This window comes from Argiope bruennichi, chromosome 3 (assembly GCF_947563725.1).
Source record: "Argiope bruennichi chromosome 3, qqArgBrue1.1, whole genome shotgun sequence".
Taxonomy (NCBI): domain Eukaryota; kingdom Metazoa; phylum Arthropoda; class Arachnida; order Araneae; family Araneidae; genus Argiope; species Argiope bruennichi.
In genome coordinates this window covers 95658995-95681520 of record NC_079153.1, presented here as the reverse complement: position 1 = coordinate 95681520, position 22526 = coordinate 95658995, and the positions used below count along the sequence as shown (strand labels likewise).

Sequence of the window (22526 nt, the reverse complement as noted above, 5' to 3'; positions counted from 1 at the left end):
CAATCGATAATCCAGATGTAAGCTTGACTTTTGTATTTCCAAAGATAAAGACGAGATTTTCACCGAAACATTGAAAACCTTAAAGATAGGAAATGATGAATGGACGATATAGCCACTTCATCGGGCTTGTTAAGATAAGATGTAGTAATTGATAGGAAAAAAAAAACGATGAAAGTAAGCGATAATTGAAATAGTCGTGGTATTCAATACAGATGTTTCTTTCCTTTTTTTTTTTTCTTTCATTTCATTCCACCTCAGAAATGCAATAGCAACAAATTATCTTTCTTTTTTTTTATCATGGTGTTAATTTCAGTTTATTGCATTAATAATCATGTGATGGATTTTGATAGCTTATTTGAAAATGTCCTAAAAATAAATATAGTCCATAATATGCATAATTACATCTTAAACACTTCAAAACAGTTTTTCATTTGTATTATATATATATATATTTGAAAAAGTGTAAATATTTAATTATGTCATGTAATGTGTTTTCTTTTAAGGAATGGGGTAAAAAATAATAATTTCTCCAAATAGAATGTAGGGTTAAGGATTTGAAGAGAATGAATAGGTTTAAGAATTTAATAACATTTGTGGGACATCTTTTTAACTGTCCAATGATCGGATTCTTAATTTATTCTTCGGATTATGTTTATTTTTTACTTTAGAGCTTTTTGAGGCAAACTTATAAACGCTATAATATTATGAAGCTCTATAAAATTTTAACGCATTCAAACTAAAATAGGAGAAATTTCTGAGAAGTTTTTAAATAAGATTTTAACATGAAAAAAATTCAAAACAAATTCTAAATTTATGTTGCCAGTATAGTAGCATAGCTACTTAACAAAGAGGAAATCATATTACTAATTTCGCATTCCAAATTAATCTTGATTAATTCCAATGCTCACAGATATCAAACAAAAAAAATAAAGATGTGTGTATGTGTGTGTGAGAGAGGGGGGGAAGGAAGAGAAATATCAATCACTTGTTCCAAAAAAATGGAGTTCTTGTCAAGAAAAGTGATAATGATAAAAAAAAAATCGCCTCCTTCTTATAATCCATATATTCGTTAAAGCGATAACTATTTTTAATTAATTTTCCAGCTTTTCTAACTAATGAACTTTCTGACAGATTAACCGATCAGTGATTTTCCTTTTCCTTGATGAATACCAGACAACATTTAGAAGAAAAATTTTCTTTTTATACGCTCTATTAAATAGCGAAGCAAATGAATTATACTTCAAAGGCTCTAATGTCATTCTTATTTACGGTACATCAATCAAGGGAAGCTGAAAGAAAACAGATATAATATTGTTTGCTTTGAAAGAATCTAATACATTATTAAATATCTGTTTCTATCTGTACTACTAATAATAATGAATACGTGTGTGCGATTGTTTGTCTGTGCAGTGGCGCTCAATAAGACAAACAATTTGACTTACAGATGTCAAATTTGGCACAAGTGTATTTTGAAGAGTGAGAATATGCAGCTTGGAGTGATTCTATAAAACTTCCAATTAACTAAAAAAACTAATGAAAATAACTCTCCATAGTATATTAATGTACAAAATTGTTTTTGCACTATTTTGAAAATTTCAAAATTTTTAACGATACAAATTCAGTTGTTGTTCACTTTTTTTCTACATTATAACAATTATTTGAAAATATTTTTTAATTAGTAATTTTCAACTGCAGATTTCATTGTTTGCAATGAAATTTAAAATCTTTTTCGAGTTTTCACGTGATTTTCTTCAATTGAAATCTAAAACAGAAAAAAAAAAGTTAAAATAGAAACATTCTGTAGTATCTATGCAGTGTCTACTAAAAAATATATGCAGTATTTCAAAAGTATCTATGAAGTATAGTTGAAAAGTGCGAAAGTGGAATTACATTACCAAAAAAAAACCATAAATTACAATTTGTAATTTATTTCAAATGTGCAATTTGAAATACATTTGAATAGAACTCGATTCCATTAGAAAAGTCCATGTACACAGCATGTACTTTTGTATTAACCGCATGGCAATGATCAATTACCAAATATATCATGTTATTACACGATTAAAAGTCAAAATATTTTGTAGGTGACGTTATATTATATTGTGACGATTAAAAGCCAAAAATATTATGTTGGTCTATTGACTATTGTTGCTATTGGCGATAAGCGAGGATCGAACTCGCAACCTTTGGCTTCCTAGCCGAGTAACAAGACCACTAGACAAAAGAAATTTCTCATGTCTCGTAGCTGCTATCTGGCTTATAAAGCGTCACCACATTACTCCCCCTTCAGTTCATCGGAGGTGAGACGAACGACTTTTTGCTGTTATTAGTGGTGATATATTGGCTGTTGCGCCTTATCCATTTTTTTTTTATTGGCTGATTATTTATCAGCTTCCTTTTTATTTATTGGCTGATTATTTTTCAGCTGCATTTTTTATTGGCTGACTATTTATCAGCTTCATTTTATTTATTTATTTATTTCTGGCAGAGGGCGCCACAACAGTTGTATGAAGTTTGTGTATTTTCGTCATCGGGTCACCAATGTTGCTATTGGCGATAGGCGAGGATCGAACTCGCAACCTTATGGTTCGTAGCCGAGTAACATGACCACTAGACAAAAGAAATTTCTCATGTCTCGTAGCTGTAATCTGGCTTATAAAGCGTCACCACACTATGTTCGACGATGATATTCGATAAAGCTTACAATTCACTAATGGCATGCAACTAAGACACAATATCTGCAGTGCATTGCTGTTAAAATACAAGGCACCACACAATTTATATGTGTAAAGCTATTAAAATAATAGATCTTTAAAGTCTCTAGCAATTTATTGTTTGGAAATGATTTATTGAGAGAATTATGAACATCAGATTATGAATAAGAAATTTAATTAACGTAAAATACAATCAATATGCCAGCAAATCCCTGGTGGCCAAAGGCGTCTAGAATGGAATAAATTATAACATTTTTTTAATTTGATGAAAAAAAAATTCCAAGCAATTTTCTAATGCCATCGACTTTTTCTATGAAACATATATGCTAATTCAAAAGACAATAAATTTTCATCCTCTTATTGTAAAATCATGTTCCTGTTTTAATTATCTTACAGAAAGTGCAATAGTACTGTTTACAATCTAACATCATTATGCAGCAGAATTTTCAACTCGATCAGAATCCTTATTGAATTCCAGTGTCGGGAACGGAAAAAGTCTATTACATCGCTGCTCCTTTTTAGTCTGTTTTACCTTAATGACATTTCCGATATCTGATTACACTTTGAGCCGGCACACCTTATTATTAACCAGAAATAAAGTATTCATATGGAAATTTGTTTCTATTAGCAACAACGGAAACAGGGAACAGAAATGTGAGATAAGTTTTTTTTTTTCTGCGATGAATTTAGTATTGGATATAGTTAAAAAAAAACTCACTGTGAATGTGACAATAAGTAAAAATAAGTGCATTCAGCGTTTAGTTAATTAAGTTTTCATTTTCAATGAAACCGTTTAATGGCAGTTTTTTTTCTGTCGATGAATTAATAATAAATTATTTTTCAAATAAATAAAGGAAATGTTTATTTTTTTCGCGAAAATGTTCCTGAAATTTTTATTTATTTAAATTTTTTTAAATCAAAAATGTTGAAATCTAAAGAGTTTTAATGCCTTTTAACAAATTTTATGAAGCAATACAATAGCCTGATGAATAGGTCTTAAATTTGAGACCAAAATGGCTACTGCAAGGCTTAAAGTTCGAAATCCGATTCCACTATATATCCGCCAAATATATTAGTTTTAACCAAGGTTCTCGTGGTAATACTAAGAATATCGAGGTTAATTTCCTATACCAAACCTTAGAAAAATATTAAAAAAATATTTTTTTCTTGAAATCTAGCCGGATAAATGGAAACTTTCAGAAACATGATGTCGAACATTTTTATTTCTACTACCTTTTTAATATAAACCAAGCATTTTTCACATCATATTTAATCGGTTTAATCATAAAATATGATTCCGTGACTATTGAGAACACTTATATAGACAGGTTGAGCTTACATTCTCACAATAGTTGCAATTTCGATAACAAAGGTGATCCAGATCATTACGTTACTGTCTATCTTATAACAAAATTCTTCCATTTCATCAACACCAGAATAGGGAATTTATCGATCTGAGGTAGGAAATTTATCGAAAATACTTTTAAAATAAAAATTATGGACTCCTTTAAGAATAGGTCTGTCAATGGCATTCTTAGTCAGTAATATAATCATTGACTAAAAATGACTTTAAATGCCTTAACTAGCCACTAAGACATTCTTTTAGGACTTTTTCAATACGTATTTAATGTTAACCTCTCTTTCTCACCTCTTAGGGAAAAATTCTACATCCTTTTTTCTCTTAATTCTCTTCAGATAAATCCTAAATTCTCTTTTGCTTTGAAAGGATGCTGTTTAAATGTTAATCTTATTCCTAACCAGTGGATTAATAATAATAATAATAAATTAGTAACAATTATAATAATATAATATAATAATTACAAAAATTTGTTATTACTATTACTATTGTTGAGTCCATAACAATAATAGAGTAACCTTGTGTACGTTAAGTCTGACACGAAAGGCCAAATTCTCTCTTGTTATTGTGAAATTTGAAAAGAGCAGTGCTGAATCAAGGATTGTCTTTGTCATCTTATTGTGATTAAAAATTGCGAGTTTCATCCTCAAATAACCCTTTTACCCTATGAGCCCTGAACTATCTGTCCGATAGGGACGTAACTGGGGTACTTTGGGGCGGTTAAACGAGTTAAAGGGGTGAAAGGTATTTATCGACGAGCGCTCATTTACACTCATTTTACCGCCCTAAAGCGTCTGAGTCAAGCCTCTGTCGAAACTGCAATATCGGGCGGTCAGGATTCAAAGAGTTAAAACCGGATATTTAAATAACTAAAATATCTAATCAACATACAATTATATACACATATAACGTGTGCAAGACTACCTGTATTAGGACATTTTAAACTATCAATACGATATTGTTTAATACAATAAATGATTAAAAGTATTTTGAATATATCATAAAACAATTTAGAGTATCATGACCTAATAGGAATGTCATTTATTAATAACGAATTGTTGAATCCAGAGTTGTAACGCATAGAACATCAATCAGTTTGAACTATTACAAATGGTAAATCTACTTCATTCTTAATTGAGAATAGCAAACTCACTGAAACAATCAAACTGAACTAATTTCATTGAATCAAATTAATCACTGGTTCTTGGCTAATTTTGATAAAGGATGGTTTGTAAACTAAGGAACTAATGTTATTCCAAAACGCATTCCTAGAATGAAATATTCGCTTCCGTTACAAATGAATTGTATTAGTAATTAGTACAATTTGATAAAAATACTTAAATTCATTTACATTTTAACTTATTTCAAAACGTAATATCCAATATCTAATCAATTTAATTACGCAAAAGCACTCGTTTTCTTTGATATATGGAGAAAGATTGTAATTTAATAGAATATGTTTTAATTATTATCTAAAACAAATTTAAAAAATAAAATTAAGCTCTTTGTACATTCTTTTGAAAACGAAATTAAAATATCTTCGCTTATTTTGTTAAAATTGAATTATTTAATGTAATCTGTCCACCAAAAGCCTTTTTTCCCAGTTTATAATTTATTTAATAACATACTTTATCCTCGTAGATGGAATCATACCTTGTATACGAAAGACTCTACTTTTACAATATCAATTTTACAAAAATGCAATTGACACCAAACGTTTTTATATTAGTCAACAGAAAAATGGCTTACTGAAAATGATTTCTATATTTGTTATATTTTAATGGCCTACTTTGGCCAAAAGTTTCATGCTATGACTTTTCAATATGATAATATTTGTTTGCATTATATCTAATTTCATAATTAAAGTGTATGTACTAATCAAAATTCATGTTCTATTTCTTTATATGTTCTTTCTACTTTCCAAGGTTCGATCTTCTTGTAAATGGCGGTGGGGCTGTGAAACTTCATTTCCAAAGGGAGCCCTTTCTCCCCCAGTCAGTCACGGTTATGGTTCCCTGGAACGAAATAGTGGTTGTGGATAAAATCACCCTTCAGTTGCAAGACAGGAGACAGAAGGCCCAGGAGGAAGACTCTAAAACCGTCACTTGTCCAGACCATGATTACGATACCATGAAGCCCGTTGTCTTGGCAACCTGGAAGCATGGATTTCAAGGTGGATGTCCAGAGAGAAGTTCAGCTCTAGCTGAATCGCAGGTGAGTGACTTGCTAGCATCAATTACAATCAAAAAACAATTCCTTCGAATCTATAGATTTTCCTGGGCATTAAAAAATGACTGAAGATTCACCTAAACGGTATTTGACTTTTATTAAACCTGCTGATTTAACCATCACTGGAGATATTTTTATTTTTGCAATCTCTTTAATTGGTATATATTCGATTGCTATCTACGCAGTCGTGGCTATTCAGTATTTCAATTAGGGCCATTTCAATCGCAATCTTTGGCTCCTTTTTCATACTCTTAAAATTCATATTCTATGGGTTGAAAAGCTAATTAATCCTTTAAATCCATAAGAAGCTGTCTCTTCTGGTACTGAATGAATAGATTAGAAAGACAATTAATTCTCTAAAACAAAAGGTGTAAACTGGCTGTATTGGATGTTGAATTAAAGAACATATTAGTGCGACCTGCTAAAGACATCCATTGAAATATGTTGGCTAAGAATTAGAATGCATTTTCCTTAAATTTGTGAATATTGCTTTTTTTCTTTTCTGCAATAAATCTGAATAAGATCTAAATTTCCATATTTCATTGTACTCTTTTCAAATTTCCATAAATGAAGAAATTTTTAAAGGATATAAGCGAAAATACTGAAAATTCCTAGTTGTAAAAATCTGCTATAGAAATGCACCAAATATGATTCAAAGTTTTAGACACTCTTTGCTTGAAAAACTCCATATCTTACTCGTAAAGATATGTGTCACAAGTTGTGAGTAAATTCTGTTATTTTCACCATTTTGTAGGATCAAAATACCGAAACCGAAGAATAAAAATAACTTATTTTATATTCTTTTGAACCGAAACAAAAGAATAAAAAATAAGTTATGCAAAATTATATTTTGTTGTATAATAACATGATTACATTTCATGACTTTATGCTTTTGTAAAAAAAAAGTAAAAGGCTTTTATCTTTTAACTTCATTTCATGAATTTTCACAAGTCTATAATGCTGCTTCCAGCACAATTAGTCTCATTGTAAGGACCAAAGACTTACATATAATTTAATGGATACTAGATCAATATTGCTGGTCTTGATGACCATTTGGTAGCAAAGATGAAAGTGTAAGCAAATACAAGAATTATGGAGTAATTTCTGTTAGCAACTCAGATCAAAAGATTGTTCTAGAATATTCGATGCCTTCTCTGCAAACATATGTAAAAGTGAAAGATTAGAGGGATTTAGTTCATTGGGGTTTTCCTTTGGAGCCCTGGTCGAGGATTGAGTTCTTAAGTTTCTTTTTGAGCAACTATTGCTGTTTTCCGTTAGCTTGCTTTGAGAATTTCTTATACATTAATCTTGTGTACACCTGAATTGTGTATTTGCTATTTGTGCTTCGTGTTTTCCGTTGAACAAAACGAATCTCTCTCATCGTTACACCATCTGAATGGATCTTTGTAACCATATGCATTTTAGGGGCGAATAGTCTAAAATTTACTTTTACAGCTAAGATAAATCTGCTCTCCTCCAGACAAATATAATTAACATATTTTTTGGATTTTCGGAAATAATTTTCTTTTATGTAAAGAAAATAAACTCACAGAGAAATTTATATTTTTTTTTCATTACTACGTTATATAAATTTCATTTATGAATTAGCGATAGACTTATTTCAGTTTAAAAACTTTTATTTTCGAATTTGCTTCCGAGATGTGCAGCATATAATGCAATCAAAGCTACGAAACTGGAGGTTACTTACAGTTGATTCTGTTACTGTAAAAATCAATTTTTAAATCGATATCCCCGTAAAAGTGATTCTTAAAAGAATATTTATTGATTAAAATAACTGAAGATAATTGTTTTTTTTTTTTTTTGCTTTAATCAAATGTTAATATTTAATAGATTCGGTTTAATATCTTAGTTAACTTAATTCAGCCTTCATTTTTAAAATGGCTTTGAGATCTCAGATATGCTATGTAATCATAGTTATGCATCTAAATTACTTAAGGATTATTCTGGTGGAATTTCCAACACTATTTAAGCGTTTTTAATGGAATTATTTTTAAATGATACTGAAAATGTTTTAGATAAATATTTAATGAGGATTCTATTGGGTTTTTTAAATAAAAATTAACTGCTATAAGTATTTAAAAGATCAAGTTTATAATAATTAGTTATTTCTACAATTGAAAATCTTTTCTTTAAAACTATCTAAAGTAAAATAATTTTTAAATTATAGTAAAAACAACAAAAGATTATTCCAATGACTTTAGATTAAAGAATACAAACTTGACTTTTATTGTTTGTATACTTGAATTAAACATTATTCACAAGCCTTTAAGAAAATTAAGTATCGAACAAAACATCCCTTTTTCCGACTTCCGACAAATATTTTAAGATAAGCATCAGTAGCTTATCTTGAATTCTCCCATTTTGTTTAAATTAAAAGGTTAAACTGAAAACATTCTCCATCTTCCAAAAGCGCAACAGTTTATTATTTTTTTATGCGTCGCTATGGACCTTAATGCAATGATGGCGCGGCACCAGATTCATAAAATCTTTGAAGAGCCGCCGTAAAATGACGGAATCACGATCTTCAATCCTTTCTCCGGAAAGAAAAGAGTTTTTTGTAGTGTCCATAAATTTCGATCGATGGGAAAGATTTGATTTGTTACCCGGAGAGTTTTCACAATTGGATTTCTTAGACTCGAAAATAAAATGGTCAGCAGTAAAAACGGAGAAGGATAGGAACGGGGAGGGGGAGGGAAAGAAGAATATTCCTACGAAAAGACAATGAAATAGAAGTATTTCATAAAATACGAACTAAATTTTATTTCGATAAACTGGTTTTGACGTTTTTCAGTTTTCCATTTTCCTTCCTTTGACCCGGGAATACGTATGATTCGTTTTTCAGAGCAATTTCTTTTTCTAGATGGATACCAGGGTCGAGAGAATATAATAATAATAATAAATGAAGCGAAGCAGCTCAAATTAATTGGAAATTATTATATTTCCTTTTACTTTCTCGTATACGTAGTATAGAGAAAGTATAGTAATCGTTAAAAAAATTCGAACTCAATATTTTGACGAATTTCTCCGTTTTAGACCACCCTGGGGGCGAAAAACACACTTTTGGAAAAGGTCCGTCTGTCTACCAGTCTGTGACAAAAATAACTGAAAAACCACTTGAGTTGGGCGATTGAAATTTGGTATATAGTCTTTACACCAAATTTGCAGATTTCTTTCAAATTTTGAGACCGAGGAATCTGTTCCGAGAAAGTCTATCTGTCCGGCTGTTCGAATATAATTTAACCCTTTCTAGGATCGTGGGAAGTATGCTTCCCACCAAATTTATCAATCTTTGTATAAAAATAAATAGGTTGGCCCAAGTTCCAACAATTTTTTTAGTAAGTCAGAAGCTTAGATGCTTCAGTTCTTTATCTTACATAAAATGATGTGTCTTGATTTGTTACTTAATTATTAATTAACCAAATTAATTAATTAATCAAATTAAATTTATCTAATAAGCTAAATGAATCCCTTTTCTTATTCTAATTTCAAGCCTAAAAATATTTTAACATAATATGACTAGAAAAAAATGGCCCTTTAAAGGGTTAACACGATAATTACAAAATGAAGAGAGCTACATAGATAAAATTCGATACACAAATTTAATATCTATAGCACAGACACTTGTCGAACTTTGATCCAAATCCAATGACGGGTTGGCAGTCTGTCGGTCTGTACTTTCAGAAACATGTAAACATTATAATTCAAAAATAGAATGACTTAAATATATGAAATTTGGTATGGGATTTTGTGATTACAAGTGCAGTTTTGCGTCAAATTTTGGTTTCAATTGCTTCAGAAAAATGTGACTAAGACACAAATTTGATTTTCGCTTACTATTAATGGATGTCAGCGATTAATCGCCAATAACGTGCCAAGGATGGCATGATAAATTCAGGGAAAATGCTAAATTTTCGCCAAAAGTTAATGTTTTGTAACTAATGTCATGTGAGACGTTCTCTGGCATGGCAATTTTATTAGAGAATATGCGATTAAGTTTTGGGAAGATCACTCCAACTGTTTTGACTTTAAGAAGCAAAAAACTTGATGTTTGGCACGGAACATCATTTTTTTTCTTTAGTAGTGTTTTAGTTTTTCTAAATCGTCAACATTCAGTTTTTTCTTAATCATAAGCTAAAAATTATTTAAGGTTTTAATATAAAACTAGAAAACAGTTAAATGCTTAACAGTTGGATGCGTGTTCTTGTGGACAAGGAAAAAACGTTAAAAATTGACTTTCCAAAAGGGATGAAATTTCGGATCATTTTAAAAATGACTGAGTCTAATGACTTTGAATTTTGTACAAAAATATTTTATTCCAGTATACTGAAACAGACTTAATGACGACACCCATTTCAGTCTATTATAATAGATTAATAGACCAAAAACTTTCAGATAAGACACAGATCTCAAAAATCAAACAAGGCAGTAAACATCAGCTGGAATTTAAACCGTCGCAGCATTTTTCCACAAAAAAATCTGTCTTTCTTTAACATCATAATTTACAAATTCTGTAAATTGCGATATGCATGGTACGAAAATTTTTCAAAATGTATTACGAAGCAAATCGTTGGACCTAATGTTTCGAAATTTGGTACATAGTTGTTTCTTGAGTAATGCTCATTAAGGAAAGATTTACAAGATTATGATTAGATATTTAAGCTCTTTTAATAACTTTGGTCTGTATTATTTCACAAGAGTCTTTTTCATATCCCAAAATATTGACTTTTCAGCAGTACCAATTTTATTTTTGCACAAATTTTTACTCTATTTAAAAAAAAAAATTTTAAAAAAAATTTGTTTTACTACAACACATTTTATTTCTACACTTACTGTGATTATACATACGCTATTATAATAATATTAAATATATTTTTGTGAGCACATTATTGTTGCTATAATGAAGAGAAAGTTTTCAATTAAAAATAGTATTGAAATATACGAATCAAACATAAACAATTATCAGATGCTATGGATATTAGCTTATTTTCACATACCGCTTATAAATGAATGCAATTAATATAATTTTGAAATCTGCTGCTTATTTTGAAAGAACATTGAGAAATATGATTGTGCCATAATGCAAAAGAGAATGGGCAATTAAATGTGAAATGGCACGAACAGTTTTGTTGTTACATGATACAAATAGTCTCCATTACTAGTTTCAAAACTAATATTACTTAAAATATAAAATAAACTTGAGGGTGTATTCTCTCTTCCACTTCCTCATGTACTTAAAATAACACTTTATTTTTGGTTCTCTTAATAAAATTCTGCAACCTCAAAACAAATTGTAAGGGGATTAAAGTAATATCGTTAAAAGAATGCTATGAATTTTAAATTGTTTTTATACAATAACATGACTCAAAGTTATTCAGGGGGAAAAATGTTAAAACTTCAATTAATTTTTATTTTAAAATCAAATTAAAATTTCGCAAACCCCTCTTCTAGCTCTAAGACCGACGATTTTTTTTTTTTTTTTTGAGCATTTTGAACGTTTTATTGAGGCATGTCGCAGATTACAAACAGTAAGCCAACATACAAGCATATTCATTTTAAAATGGGGAATTTTTTCCAACAAGAACCTGAGAATAAAATTTGCAGCTTAAAATTAATTTATTTTTATCAAATCATCGAGTCGAACTTTCAACCCATTTTAATATAAATCTTCATTTGATAACATTTACTGTCTCATTTCAGGTAATACAAGAGAGCCTCTTGATTCCTGGTACAGATCTTCATCTTGTGTACCACAGTAGCAGAGCAGGTGGCTATTTGTCCACCATTCAGCTTCAGCTGACCCCAGACACCATCCCCGCAGACCTCACACTGATCCATCTGCGAATATCTATAGAAGGAATCCTATTTGAAAAGCTCTTCGAAGCGGATCCGGCGGTGAAGTATACGTATGCGTGGAACAGGAGAAACGTTTACAGACAGAAAGTTTATGGAGTCGCTACTGCAACAGGTGAGTTTTTGCTGTTCTTTACTTCTCGTTTGCGTAGAATAGATAAAGTATAGCAATCGTCAAAAAATTCAACTCGAGAATCTGACGACTCTCCATGTTCCATTCCAAGTAGACCATTCTGAGTTCGAAAAACGCATTTTTGGAAACTGCCCTTCCGTCTATCTGCCTGTGACAAAGATAACTCAAAAAGGATTTGAGCTAGGGAGTTGAAATTTGGTATACGGCCTTTATACCAAATTTGCAGTTTTCTATCAAATTTTGTATACAATCTATTTAGTGGAAGTTCGTCTGTCCGAATATAAGTTAACACAATAACTACAAAGCAAAGAGAGCTAGATAGATAAGATTCGGTACACATATTTAATATCTATAATGCAAACATCTGTCAAAGTTTCAGAAACATCCAACAACGAATTGTCTGCCAGTTTGTACTTTCAGGAACATGTAAAAGCGATAGTTCAAAAATGCAATGACTTAAATATATCAAATTAGGCATGGGAATTTATGAATATAACTGCAGTTTTGTATCAACTTTTTGTTTAAATAGGTTGCGAAAAAGTGTCTAAAACACAAATTCGATTTTCGTATACTACTAACCTCATGCTAGGAATTAATCGCCTAAGCACTCAACAATAATAACACGACACAGTCAGTAAAAAATGAATATAATAAATAAATAATATGTATATTAAAAAAAATAAAATGCTGAATTTAGAAAAATCAAGCTCGTTTATTTTTGCAAGTATTATTGTAAAATCAGACAAATTAAAAATCACCTTTCAAAATTTAAAAAAAAAATTTAAAGTCTATCATTTTAAAAAGAATTGATTATATACAGTCATTAGCATAGTTTCTACATAAATAAATATAAAAAATATATAAGCGAATACTAATGTCATTGTAATATATAATTACAATGACATTAGTATTCGCTTTTTATTAGAGTATTTATAAATATCAACCACTTGCTTAAATAATAAAATTATGAATTCCGCATAATCATGGATCATAATTAGGGATTGCAATACCGGGATACCGAATACCGGTATTTTGAGCCATTTTACAATTTCGTAATACCGGTATTCACAAGTTTAAATACCGGTTTTTCGGTATTTACTAGAATTTTTTTTAATTGTCTCCAGTATACGTTCAGGGATCGCCACCATAGCAAAATAGTATACGTTTTTGTTTTTATGTCTCCCCTCCTGGCGAAATTAATTAGCTAATTAATGGCTTAAATCTAAATTAGCGAAACATGGATTATTCCTGAAAGAAGATATTGTATCTATAACGACTAATAGAGCAACAGTTATGAAAAAATTTGGAAAGTTGATGGGTGCAAATCAGCAATGGTGCTATGAACATGGAATTCAATTAGGAGTAATAGATATATTATACCAAAAAAATAAAGAACAGAAGAATCCAAATATTGTGGATACAGAAACTTCGGATTCCTACATTGAAGAGAGTAAGAGTGACAGTGATATTGACAATGAAGATAATGACAATGTAATTGTGGAAGAAGATATTGCTAATGAGGATGAAATATTAACCCATCAAGAATTGCTTTCTATAATTTATAAAGTTCGAAAAATTGTTAAGATATTTAAACATTCCCCTACAAAAAATTCCATATTAAAAAATATATACTAACTGAAAATAAAACAGAATATATGTTAATAATATATTCTAAGACACGTTGGAACACTTTACTCCTAATGATGGAACGGTTTTTGAAATTTAGAAATCCAATCCAAAAAGCAATAATCGACTTAAACCTTCAAATTAATTTTTTCAGACAGTGAATTCGTCTTAATATCCAGAACTATATCAGCTCTACTTCCAATAAAACTGACTATTGAGGCATTATGTCGGAGAGATTCTAATTTATTAACAGCTAATGCAACAATAAATTTCATGTTGCAATCATGAAAGAACAGCACAAATCACTATCTGAAGAACGTAGACGTAGATGCCGAAAGAGCGCTTTCGACAGCTGGTCATTTTTACACAAAATTACTTTTCAGGCTTAATGACAGTACAACTGATGCATTATGTTTTTTAAGATCACATTTCAAAAATTTGTAATAGTACCATAGACTGAATAGTGATATTTACACTTTTTTGTGATTTAAATAAATAAGTTGTTTCTTTACTTTTTTGTGATTCTTTATATACTGTTATAATTTATAAGTTCCATATTATTTTTTGTGATATTACACTCTCTTATAAAACTGGCAAATAAAACAAAGAAACACCTTGTTTTCTTTCTTTTTCTAAACTTTCTAATACCGGTATTAAAACCGGTATCCCGGTATTAAGATCTAAAAAATACCGAATACCGGTATTTAAATTTTGGTCCGGTATTGCAATCCCTAATCATAATAAATAAATAAATAGATAAACCCATATACATTTTCACAAAGTTTACTAAAATAAAAATCTTAACTTCAAATAAATTTAACATGCTAAGTTAAAAATGATTTGACATGTAAAAATTATTAGTTTGTTTTAAGAAGGTCCTATTAGTGTGGCCTGTTGTTATAACGTCACTATTCTTAGACCATTGTTGTAAACTCTTATCGGGCATATCAAATAAATGGAAAAGCAATTCTTCCCAAACGATTGCCTTATTTTCCTGGTAAATAAATTCGACAAATTAGATAGAAAAATGCCTAACTATTTTTATTTCTTAAAAACATCTTATGTCTCAGACTTGTTGGAGATACCATTAATATATGAGTCATTAATATTTATTAATCTATGATTTATATCTTCATATGCGAAAAAATAGGTAATGATCACATCATTTTTAATGAAATTTCTTCCTTATAAAAAAAGTTTAATGTGTTAGCATTCATTCCAAACTTATATTTTGATGTAGATAATACAATAAAAAAACTATCAATCCAATTTGAATAGTTTGACATTTTAAAGCAAAACATTTATAGCTGGCAGCACTTATGAAAACATTCTTTATTCAAAAAAAAATACGAGAACTTTATTTAATGTTCCTTACATTTGGGACCATTCAGCCTCATTTTCTTTTTATGCTATTTTCTTGAATATCCTTTTGTTACTCAAGCAACATTTCAAAATGCAAAGAACGGGGGACTATTTTAAATATTCTCCCCTCAATAAGTTAAAGTTCCCAATGGATCAAAAATGATCCATGAAAGAAGTTGTACGATAGCTCTCTCATACTTCAAACCACTTCCACTTGTCTGGAACTCTTCAAGTCCTTTGTTCGACCTGCTTATAGCTTTTGCTTCTTCCGCCAGAATAAAAAGATGAATACAGTCACTTTCACTTCTGCCATTCGGCGAGACGGCTAAATTACTCATCATTAATGTGGCAACGAGAAAAATCGTCTGCGTCTCTGCTGTGCAATCACTTTTGGCGTATGTTTTTCATCGGTTTGAATATAAATAAGCTGAAAAATGGGATTCATTTGGATGTCTTCGAAAATTCCGAAGATGTATAGTCTGAAATAAATATATTTAGCGGATTCATTTTTTTTTTACTGGTAGTGAATAGTTTTGTGATAAAAAAAAAGGAAAACGATAATAAACTAAGAAAGCATATTTCATTTGTTATTCAAGCTAATTTGGAATATATATTACGTCACTTCTTGGCATAGAAGTAAGTTTTTTTACATCAGAACTATTTAATGTTTAAATCCTCTCGTATCATTTATTAATATTTTTTTTTTGCATAAATATATATGAATCTATGAATAGACTTTATTTTTGGTTATTATGTCAATTTTTATTTTTATCAAAGTTTTTTGGCACTGAGCAAGACATATACAGTAAATTAAATTAAGAGAATTCGAATATTATGCTTTATGTAATTGCTAAAGCATAACGCCAAAATTAAATTTGTTATCCTATGAGGTTGTATTTCTTTTCGTCTACAATAAATATATTCTACTGCATAAATCTTGTGAAATGAATTAATGATTCATATATATATTTGAAATTTCACTTGGGAATTCGTTGTTTACACTTTCATTCCACACATTGCCAACTTAAAGAAATTAAGAAAGAAACTTCGATACATGTACAATAAAATACGAGCACGTATTCTGACAAGAAATTTTATTCTTTATATATTAGTTAAAATGTTCTCATAATATTAAAATCAGGGCAAAATGTAAATATTTTATCTTTATTGAAGTTTTGGAGTCAATTAAAGCTTCCGTGATATGCTTCAAATGCGTTATGTAATTCACTTTCAAATACCATTGAATATTTTTTTTCAGTACTTGCGAAAAAGTCCCCCCCCTCCCCGAAACTTCTTTACATCATCCCTCATAAAGGCGTTATTCTTTTATATCTGTTTTAAAACTGTAGACTTCTGGCAAGGCTATAAACGGCACGATTGCTCAGATTTTTATTTTCAAAGTCCCAAGCAAGAACGTTTCAAAGCTCATTATATTGTGGAAAAAAAACAAATATGCATTTTGGACTCTTTTTTTTTTTTTTTTGTCGATTGATTGAAAACTGAAATTTGACACACAGAATTATAATTTTAATAACATGGTAGATCATTTTTTTTACTAAATAGTTGAATTTCTGAATTATCTTGTTTGCATACTTACGAATATATAGACAGATAGACAGTTAACCCAATGAAGAACTTGGTTTAAAATTCAATACGCATCTATACATTAGATGATAAAACTGTGGACCAAATTGCGCCCATCTAGCTATTTATTGCTTTGCAGCTATGGTGTTCATTTACTCTTGGACAAGCAGACAAAATGCATTTTCTTCAAAGTATTATACTTCATTCTAATCCGCAAATTTAATATAAAACGACACATACCGAATTTCATCAATCTAGATTAAATCATTTTTGTGTTGTCATGTTTATAGGCAGCTAGATCTAATTCTAAAAAAATGTGTTTCTAGCACTTTTGAATATGTATAGGAATGGAAATTCATCACAATCTCCAGGATGAATTTTTCGGTAGTTACAATACTTTTTTCTCCTTCATATACGAGGAGGTAATAAAAAAGAACAAGAATAAATATTATGAGTTAATACAAGCCGTTTATTTTGTTGTTTTTTTATGTGCATAATTATAGCATTATTTTGAGTTGATTTTACTATGTAAGCATATTTATATGCAAAGAATATTCAAAATTAAAAAAACTTTTTTTTAATTTCTAATAACCAATTTTTGTCCAAACTTCTAAATAAAAAAATATGAGATTTTTAAATTATTTAAAATTAAAGTATTCTAGTCTCTACAAAAGCAAATAAAAGTATGTAACCTTATTAAAATAATAAAGGAATTTTCATCAATGAATTTCTGGTTGTCATGGTTTTAAGAAAAATCTATTAAATTATTCAAATTCTAAACTGAAAATGTTTTTTGTTAATTAAAACAAACACAAAAAATTAATTTTCAGAAAGTTTTCATCATGATATTATTTAGGAAAAAAACTGATATTCAATTTAAACTCCATTAAAAACTTGTTTTAATGAAAGAAAAAAAGGGATTCTACAGAAAAACAAATAAAATAATTTATCCATTAAACTTTCTTTTTACAAATAATGAAAAAGGCTATTAAACTATTTCAAAGTTTTTTTTAACTCGTAACTATAACATTCTATTAGTTAATAAAAAAAACCGCAAAATTTAATATTCAGAAAGTTTCTATAATGACTTTATTGGTCAAAACTTTTATATCCGATTTGTAATCGCGTTAAAATATGTTTTAAAATACAGTTTTTTACGCAATTAATGACATTAATGTCGTTTTAACTACCAGACTGTTCAACATATAAAAAAACACTTTGGTGTACGTATATTTTATCTATTATTGCACCTTTAACATTTCGTTTGCAGCACTTATTCAATACTACTCGTAATGATTTTATGTAATGGAAATTAATTTCAATCTTTTCTTATTTAATAGAATTTTTTAAATTAGAAATAATGATTCTGAATACATTAAATATCGTAAAATTATAGTATTGCTTATTACAGACGGCAAAATAATTTTGAAATTGTTTCCATCCAGAAATATTAAATAAAATTTTACTTCTTGAAAAAATAAAATGTTTGATATTATAGTTATCTATTTTAATAATCGATTAATCGAATTGAATGAATCGATTTGAATCAAAATCCTTTCGTTTTTTGTAAAGTAAAGGAAATTCAATCAAATTGATGCCAAACTGCAGCATTAATAAAATTTAGTTGAATTAATATTTATATTGTGCGTATAGTGTATATAATCAGTTGAGCATAGATATATTATAAAATTATGAAATTAATTATTGCCACTGTTATTATCAAAATGGAATGTAATCGACTTTGGCGACCAGCTGATATGGCAGAAACATTGATCGTGTCTGCTTTCATGTAAATATCTTATGTGTAACTTGAAGTTTACAATCCATCAGCAAAGTATATATATAAGGATAAAATTGTGGAGGATATTAAAACTTTGCCATTCTAATAATTTAACCGTGAATGCTCTTTAACCGTTTCTGTTTATTATGTACATGGGCCTTCCTAAGGTAGTCGATTCTTATGAGATTATTCGCTCATTAAAAAAGTAATTGCTCAAGTACTCTATCTTTAATTGAATGTTGTCTGTTGCATTTTTGCAACTTCAACTTCTTATCTTAGTGTAAACTGAGTCGATAATGAAAAAGTTCAACCTTTAGCTTTCAACAATGGAAAGGAATCACATGATTAAATATTTGATGAAATAAACTAAACGGTTTGTATTTTAATATAACAATGAAATCATTGAAAATTACACACAAAAAATATTTTTTAAATTGTCAAAATGGCTAAAAATTATAAAATTAAAAAAATTTAAAACAAAAAAAAATGTCGAAATCGTTGAGAATTATAAAATAAAAGAAATTTAAAACGAAAAAAAATGACTAAATTCAAAAAAAATACTCGTCAAATAAGCTGGCATTATAAAAAATAAAACCTTTTTTTATTTTCTAGTATGCGAAACACATAAAGAGAAAGTATTGTTATCGTTAAAATATTCGAATTGGAAACTTTGGCGCATCTTTGGCGAAACTTTGGCGCAACCTCCTTGAATCCACATAATACATTACTCTTTTTTGTTATATATGTCTGTTTATGAACTAAATAATCCTAAAAGGCTTTATGGTAGACGAATGAAATTCGTTGTGTGGGCTTAAGGCTTAATTTGTATACGATTTTGAACGAAATTCATTTCCAGGAAATATATCCGAGAGCAGGCAAAAAAGATAACTACAAAACATAAAGAGCTAGCTGGATGAAATTTAGCATACAGTTTTAACACCTAAAGAGTAAATGCGTGTCTAATTTTAAACCAAATCAGTAGAAGGAAAAATATTTGTATTAACCCACCACCAATTTGTACAGATAAGTAAATGTTTATTCGGTACCAATTCTATCTTTCTGTGGAAATGACTTTTTTTTTATAATTCTCATCTTACATTATTATATCATAGAAAATTTCTTCCTTATCAATCAGAAAATGGTTTTTAATGTATTTATAATTATAGATAATGTGCCATATTGAGAAGATTATTCTTGTCAAGATTAGAAATTCGGTCTGTTGTATTTCAAAACTGACGCAAGGAAAGAAAAAAAAAACCTTGTCAGTGTAGTGCTATGCGCTATTGAAATGCAACAGATTTTAAGTAGGCGCATATTTCTGAGACAGATGTAAGCAAAAACATATTTTAACTTGTTAATATTTTTAGACTGGAACATTTTCTGCAAACTGCAAGCTTCAAAAATCATTTCAAAGTAGGCCGTTCTATAGAATTCTGTTTCTATTTTGCATCGTTTCAACTGTAAGACTCGTCTATAAAACATTTTGGTTTAAAATGTTTCATGAATTATTTGATATAACATGTTTTTTAAATGCATGTCATATGAGAACATACGAATGCAAAACTCCTTAGACTGCGCAATAATTTAAATGTAAAAAACTATCATGTAAAACAGAGCTCATCATAGAAGTAACATTTCGTTTCAACCTTAAGACTCATCTATAAAGTATTTTGGTATAAAATGTTTCATAAACATATTTGATATAACATGCATTTTTTTAAAAATGCATGCCATATCAGAGCATACAATCACAGAACTTCTTAGAATGCTCGACATTTTTTGAGATAAAGCTTTATCATGTAAAACGGAGCTCATAATAGAACTGACATTCCCAGACGATTCCAAACCATACAGCTTTTGTGTCAACACACGTGACCCATTTCAATCCAGCTGAATGCTGCTTCTTTGGAAAATTGCTTTCACTTGTGGAGAAAAAGTTGCGGTTAAAAAAATACAGAACAAAAAGAACAACAAAACGAAACACAAGTGTTGATCGAAAAAAATCGACCGGAATGCGTCGAATGCTTTTATCCTAATTACACAGTCAGTCTCTCCAGAACACACGACGATTGAAAAGATAATGCTTCTGAGCAACTGTGCCATCCTTGTCGAAGACCCAATGACATATTATTGACAAATGCGGGGCACAGCCTCTGCACGTTGGGTGTTTACTCGATACTTTAGGAAAAGGGCTTTTCTTCGAATTCACAATCAATTCGTCTCTTTTCACTTACACAAATGGCTTTAGAGGGAAGAGATATACATTTTTAATGCTATCCTAATCCTTTCTTCCCATCTGAGTGGATTGGTAAAATAGATTGTGTTTGCTGGTGAGTCTGTGCATAATTGTATGCTATTGATTGTAACCGTTGTGGCCGTTTGTTATTCAGTGGTTTATGTTTTTATTACTTGTAAATGAAGCAAAGCGCCAGGTGTTTCCGTTTATCAGATAACCATTTTGGAATTATTATATATTTCGATTTTCTTGAGTTATCGATTGCTAAAATACGATAATCATAATGTTGTTGTTGTTTCTGGTGCATTTATTTGATAAATTATTCCCATATTCGTCTAGTATTTCCTATATCACGAGAAATTAGAAAATGTTTTACATGTGTTTCTGTAGACTATTTACTCTTGCACATGAACGCACAGATACAGGGTGGCCAAAAAATAATTTTCTCTGTTTGGCGGCATCTGTAGCTAAAACGAATGAATGAAATGAAGTCACATTTCATAGACCGACTGTGAAAGGCATGAAAGATAAATTCAGCAACAAAAAAAATTAGTACCAAAAGTTGTCGATAGGGGAAATATTGGCGCTGTAAGAGTACAAATTTATGAAACTCACAGAAAAAATATTTTATTCATCAACATTAGGGTCCAGTGGATGTCTTGTAACATTTTCAATATACTGACCTTTCTTCTGTACAGCGTATTGCGTATGGTGTATAATGTTCTTTATTGCTGTTTGTAAACTGTCAGTTTCGATGTTCATAACAACCCGTCTTATGTTCTGTTTCAAGACATGTAGAATTGAAACGCCACCAGCGTACACTATGGATTTCAGGTATGAACTCAGATTCGAGGAACTGGGCAGCCATTTCGTCTGAAAATATGAACTGATAACTCTCTCAGCACCGAAATACCATCGTAAAGAGCTTTATACTGAACCAAGAAGTTGACGTGCTCCAATTTGAGTCCAAGCATTGTCTTCACACCAATTTACTTATTTTATGGCCACCCTGTACTTCTGTTCAACATTTACAGCTTTGTGCAACATCTACGTATAATCCTGGTCGAAAATGTGCATCATCAAATGTTAATTAGGGTTTTAGATCACAATAGTTCATTTTCAAAAATTTGTTCAAATTCCTTTGATTGTCCGCTTCCCATTGTTCACTTCTTTTAATAAAAATGGATCCAAACTAACAATTGTCAGATATTGTTTTATTTTTCATATTCGTCCGGGGATTGACTCTACTAACCCCAATTTTATTCAGGTTAACGGTTTTTTGACGAGTATACTCGACATAGGAAAAGTACAGCATTTGCGTTTTAAAGAGTTTATACGTCAGGAGTAATAAGTACTGTCAATTTGTAGTTTGAATTACATTTTTAGTAAAAACCTCAACATATTCGTAAATTTCAAGATGTTTAAAATATTTTGAAGCCAAGTCGAAATGAAAGGAATAAATAAAAGATTATTATGAGTTTTGCCATGCTTTGCTCAATACCATTCTCTAACACCAAATTAAAATAATAAATGTTTTTATGTTTATTTTCGTACATATGTTATAAATGTATGTTAATTTCAGTAAATATATAAATATGATTATTGAAATAAAAAAAAATAAATCTCATTTCATT

At 29.6% G+C, this 22526-nt stretch overlaps 1 protein-coding gene across 1 annotated transcript in view; it reads left to right on the top strand.

Moving 5' to 3' along the window:
- LOC129963438 (teneurin-m-like) overlaps window positions 1-22526 on the top strand; it is a 618667-nt gene that overhangs the window by 537965 nt on the left and 58176 nt on the right. Inside the window, exons 18-19 of the mRNA XM_056077801.1 lie at window positions 5997-6285; window positions 12019-12286. Of these exons, the coding sequence (XP_055933776.1) occupies window positions 5997-6285; window positions 12019-12286 (557 nt within the window). The remainder of the gene's footprint in view (window positions 1-5996; window positions 6286-12018; window positions 12287-22526) is intronic.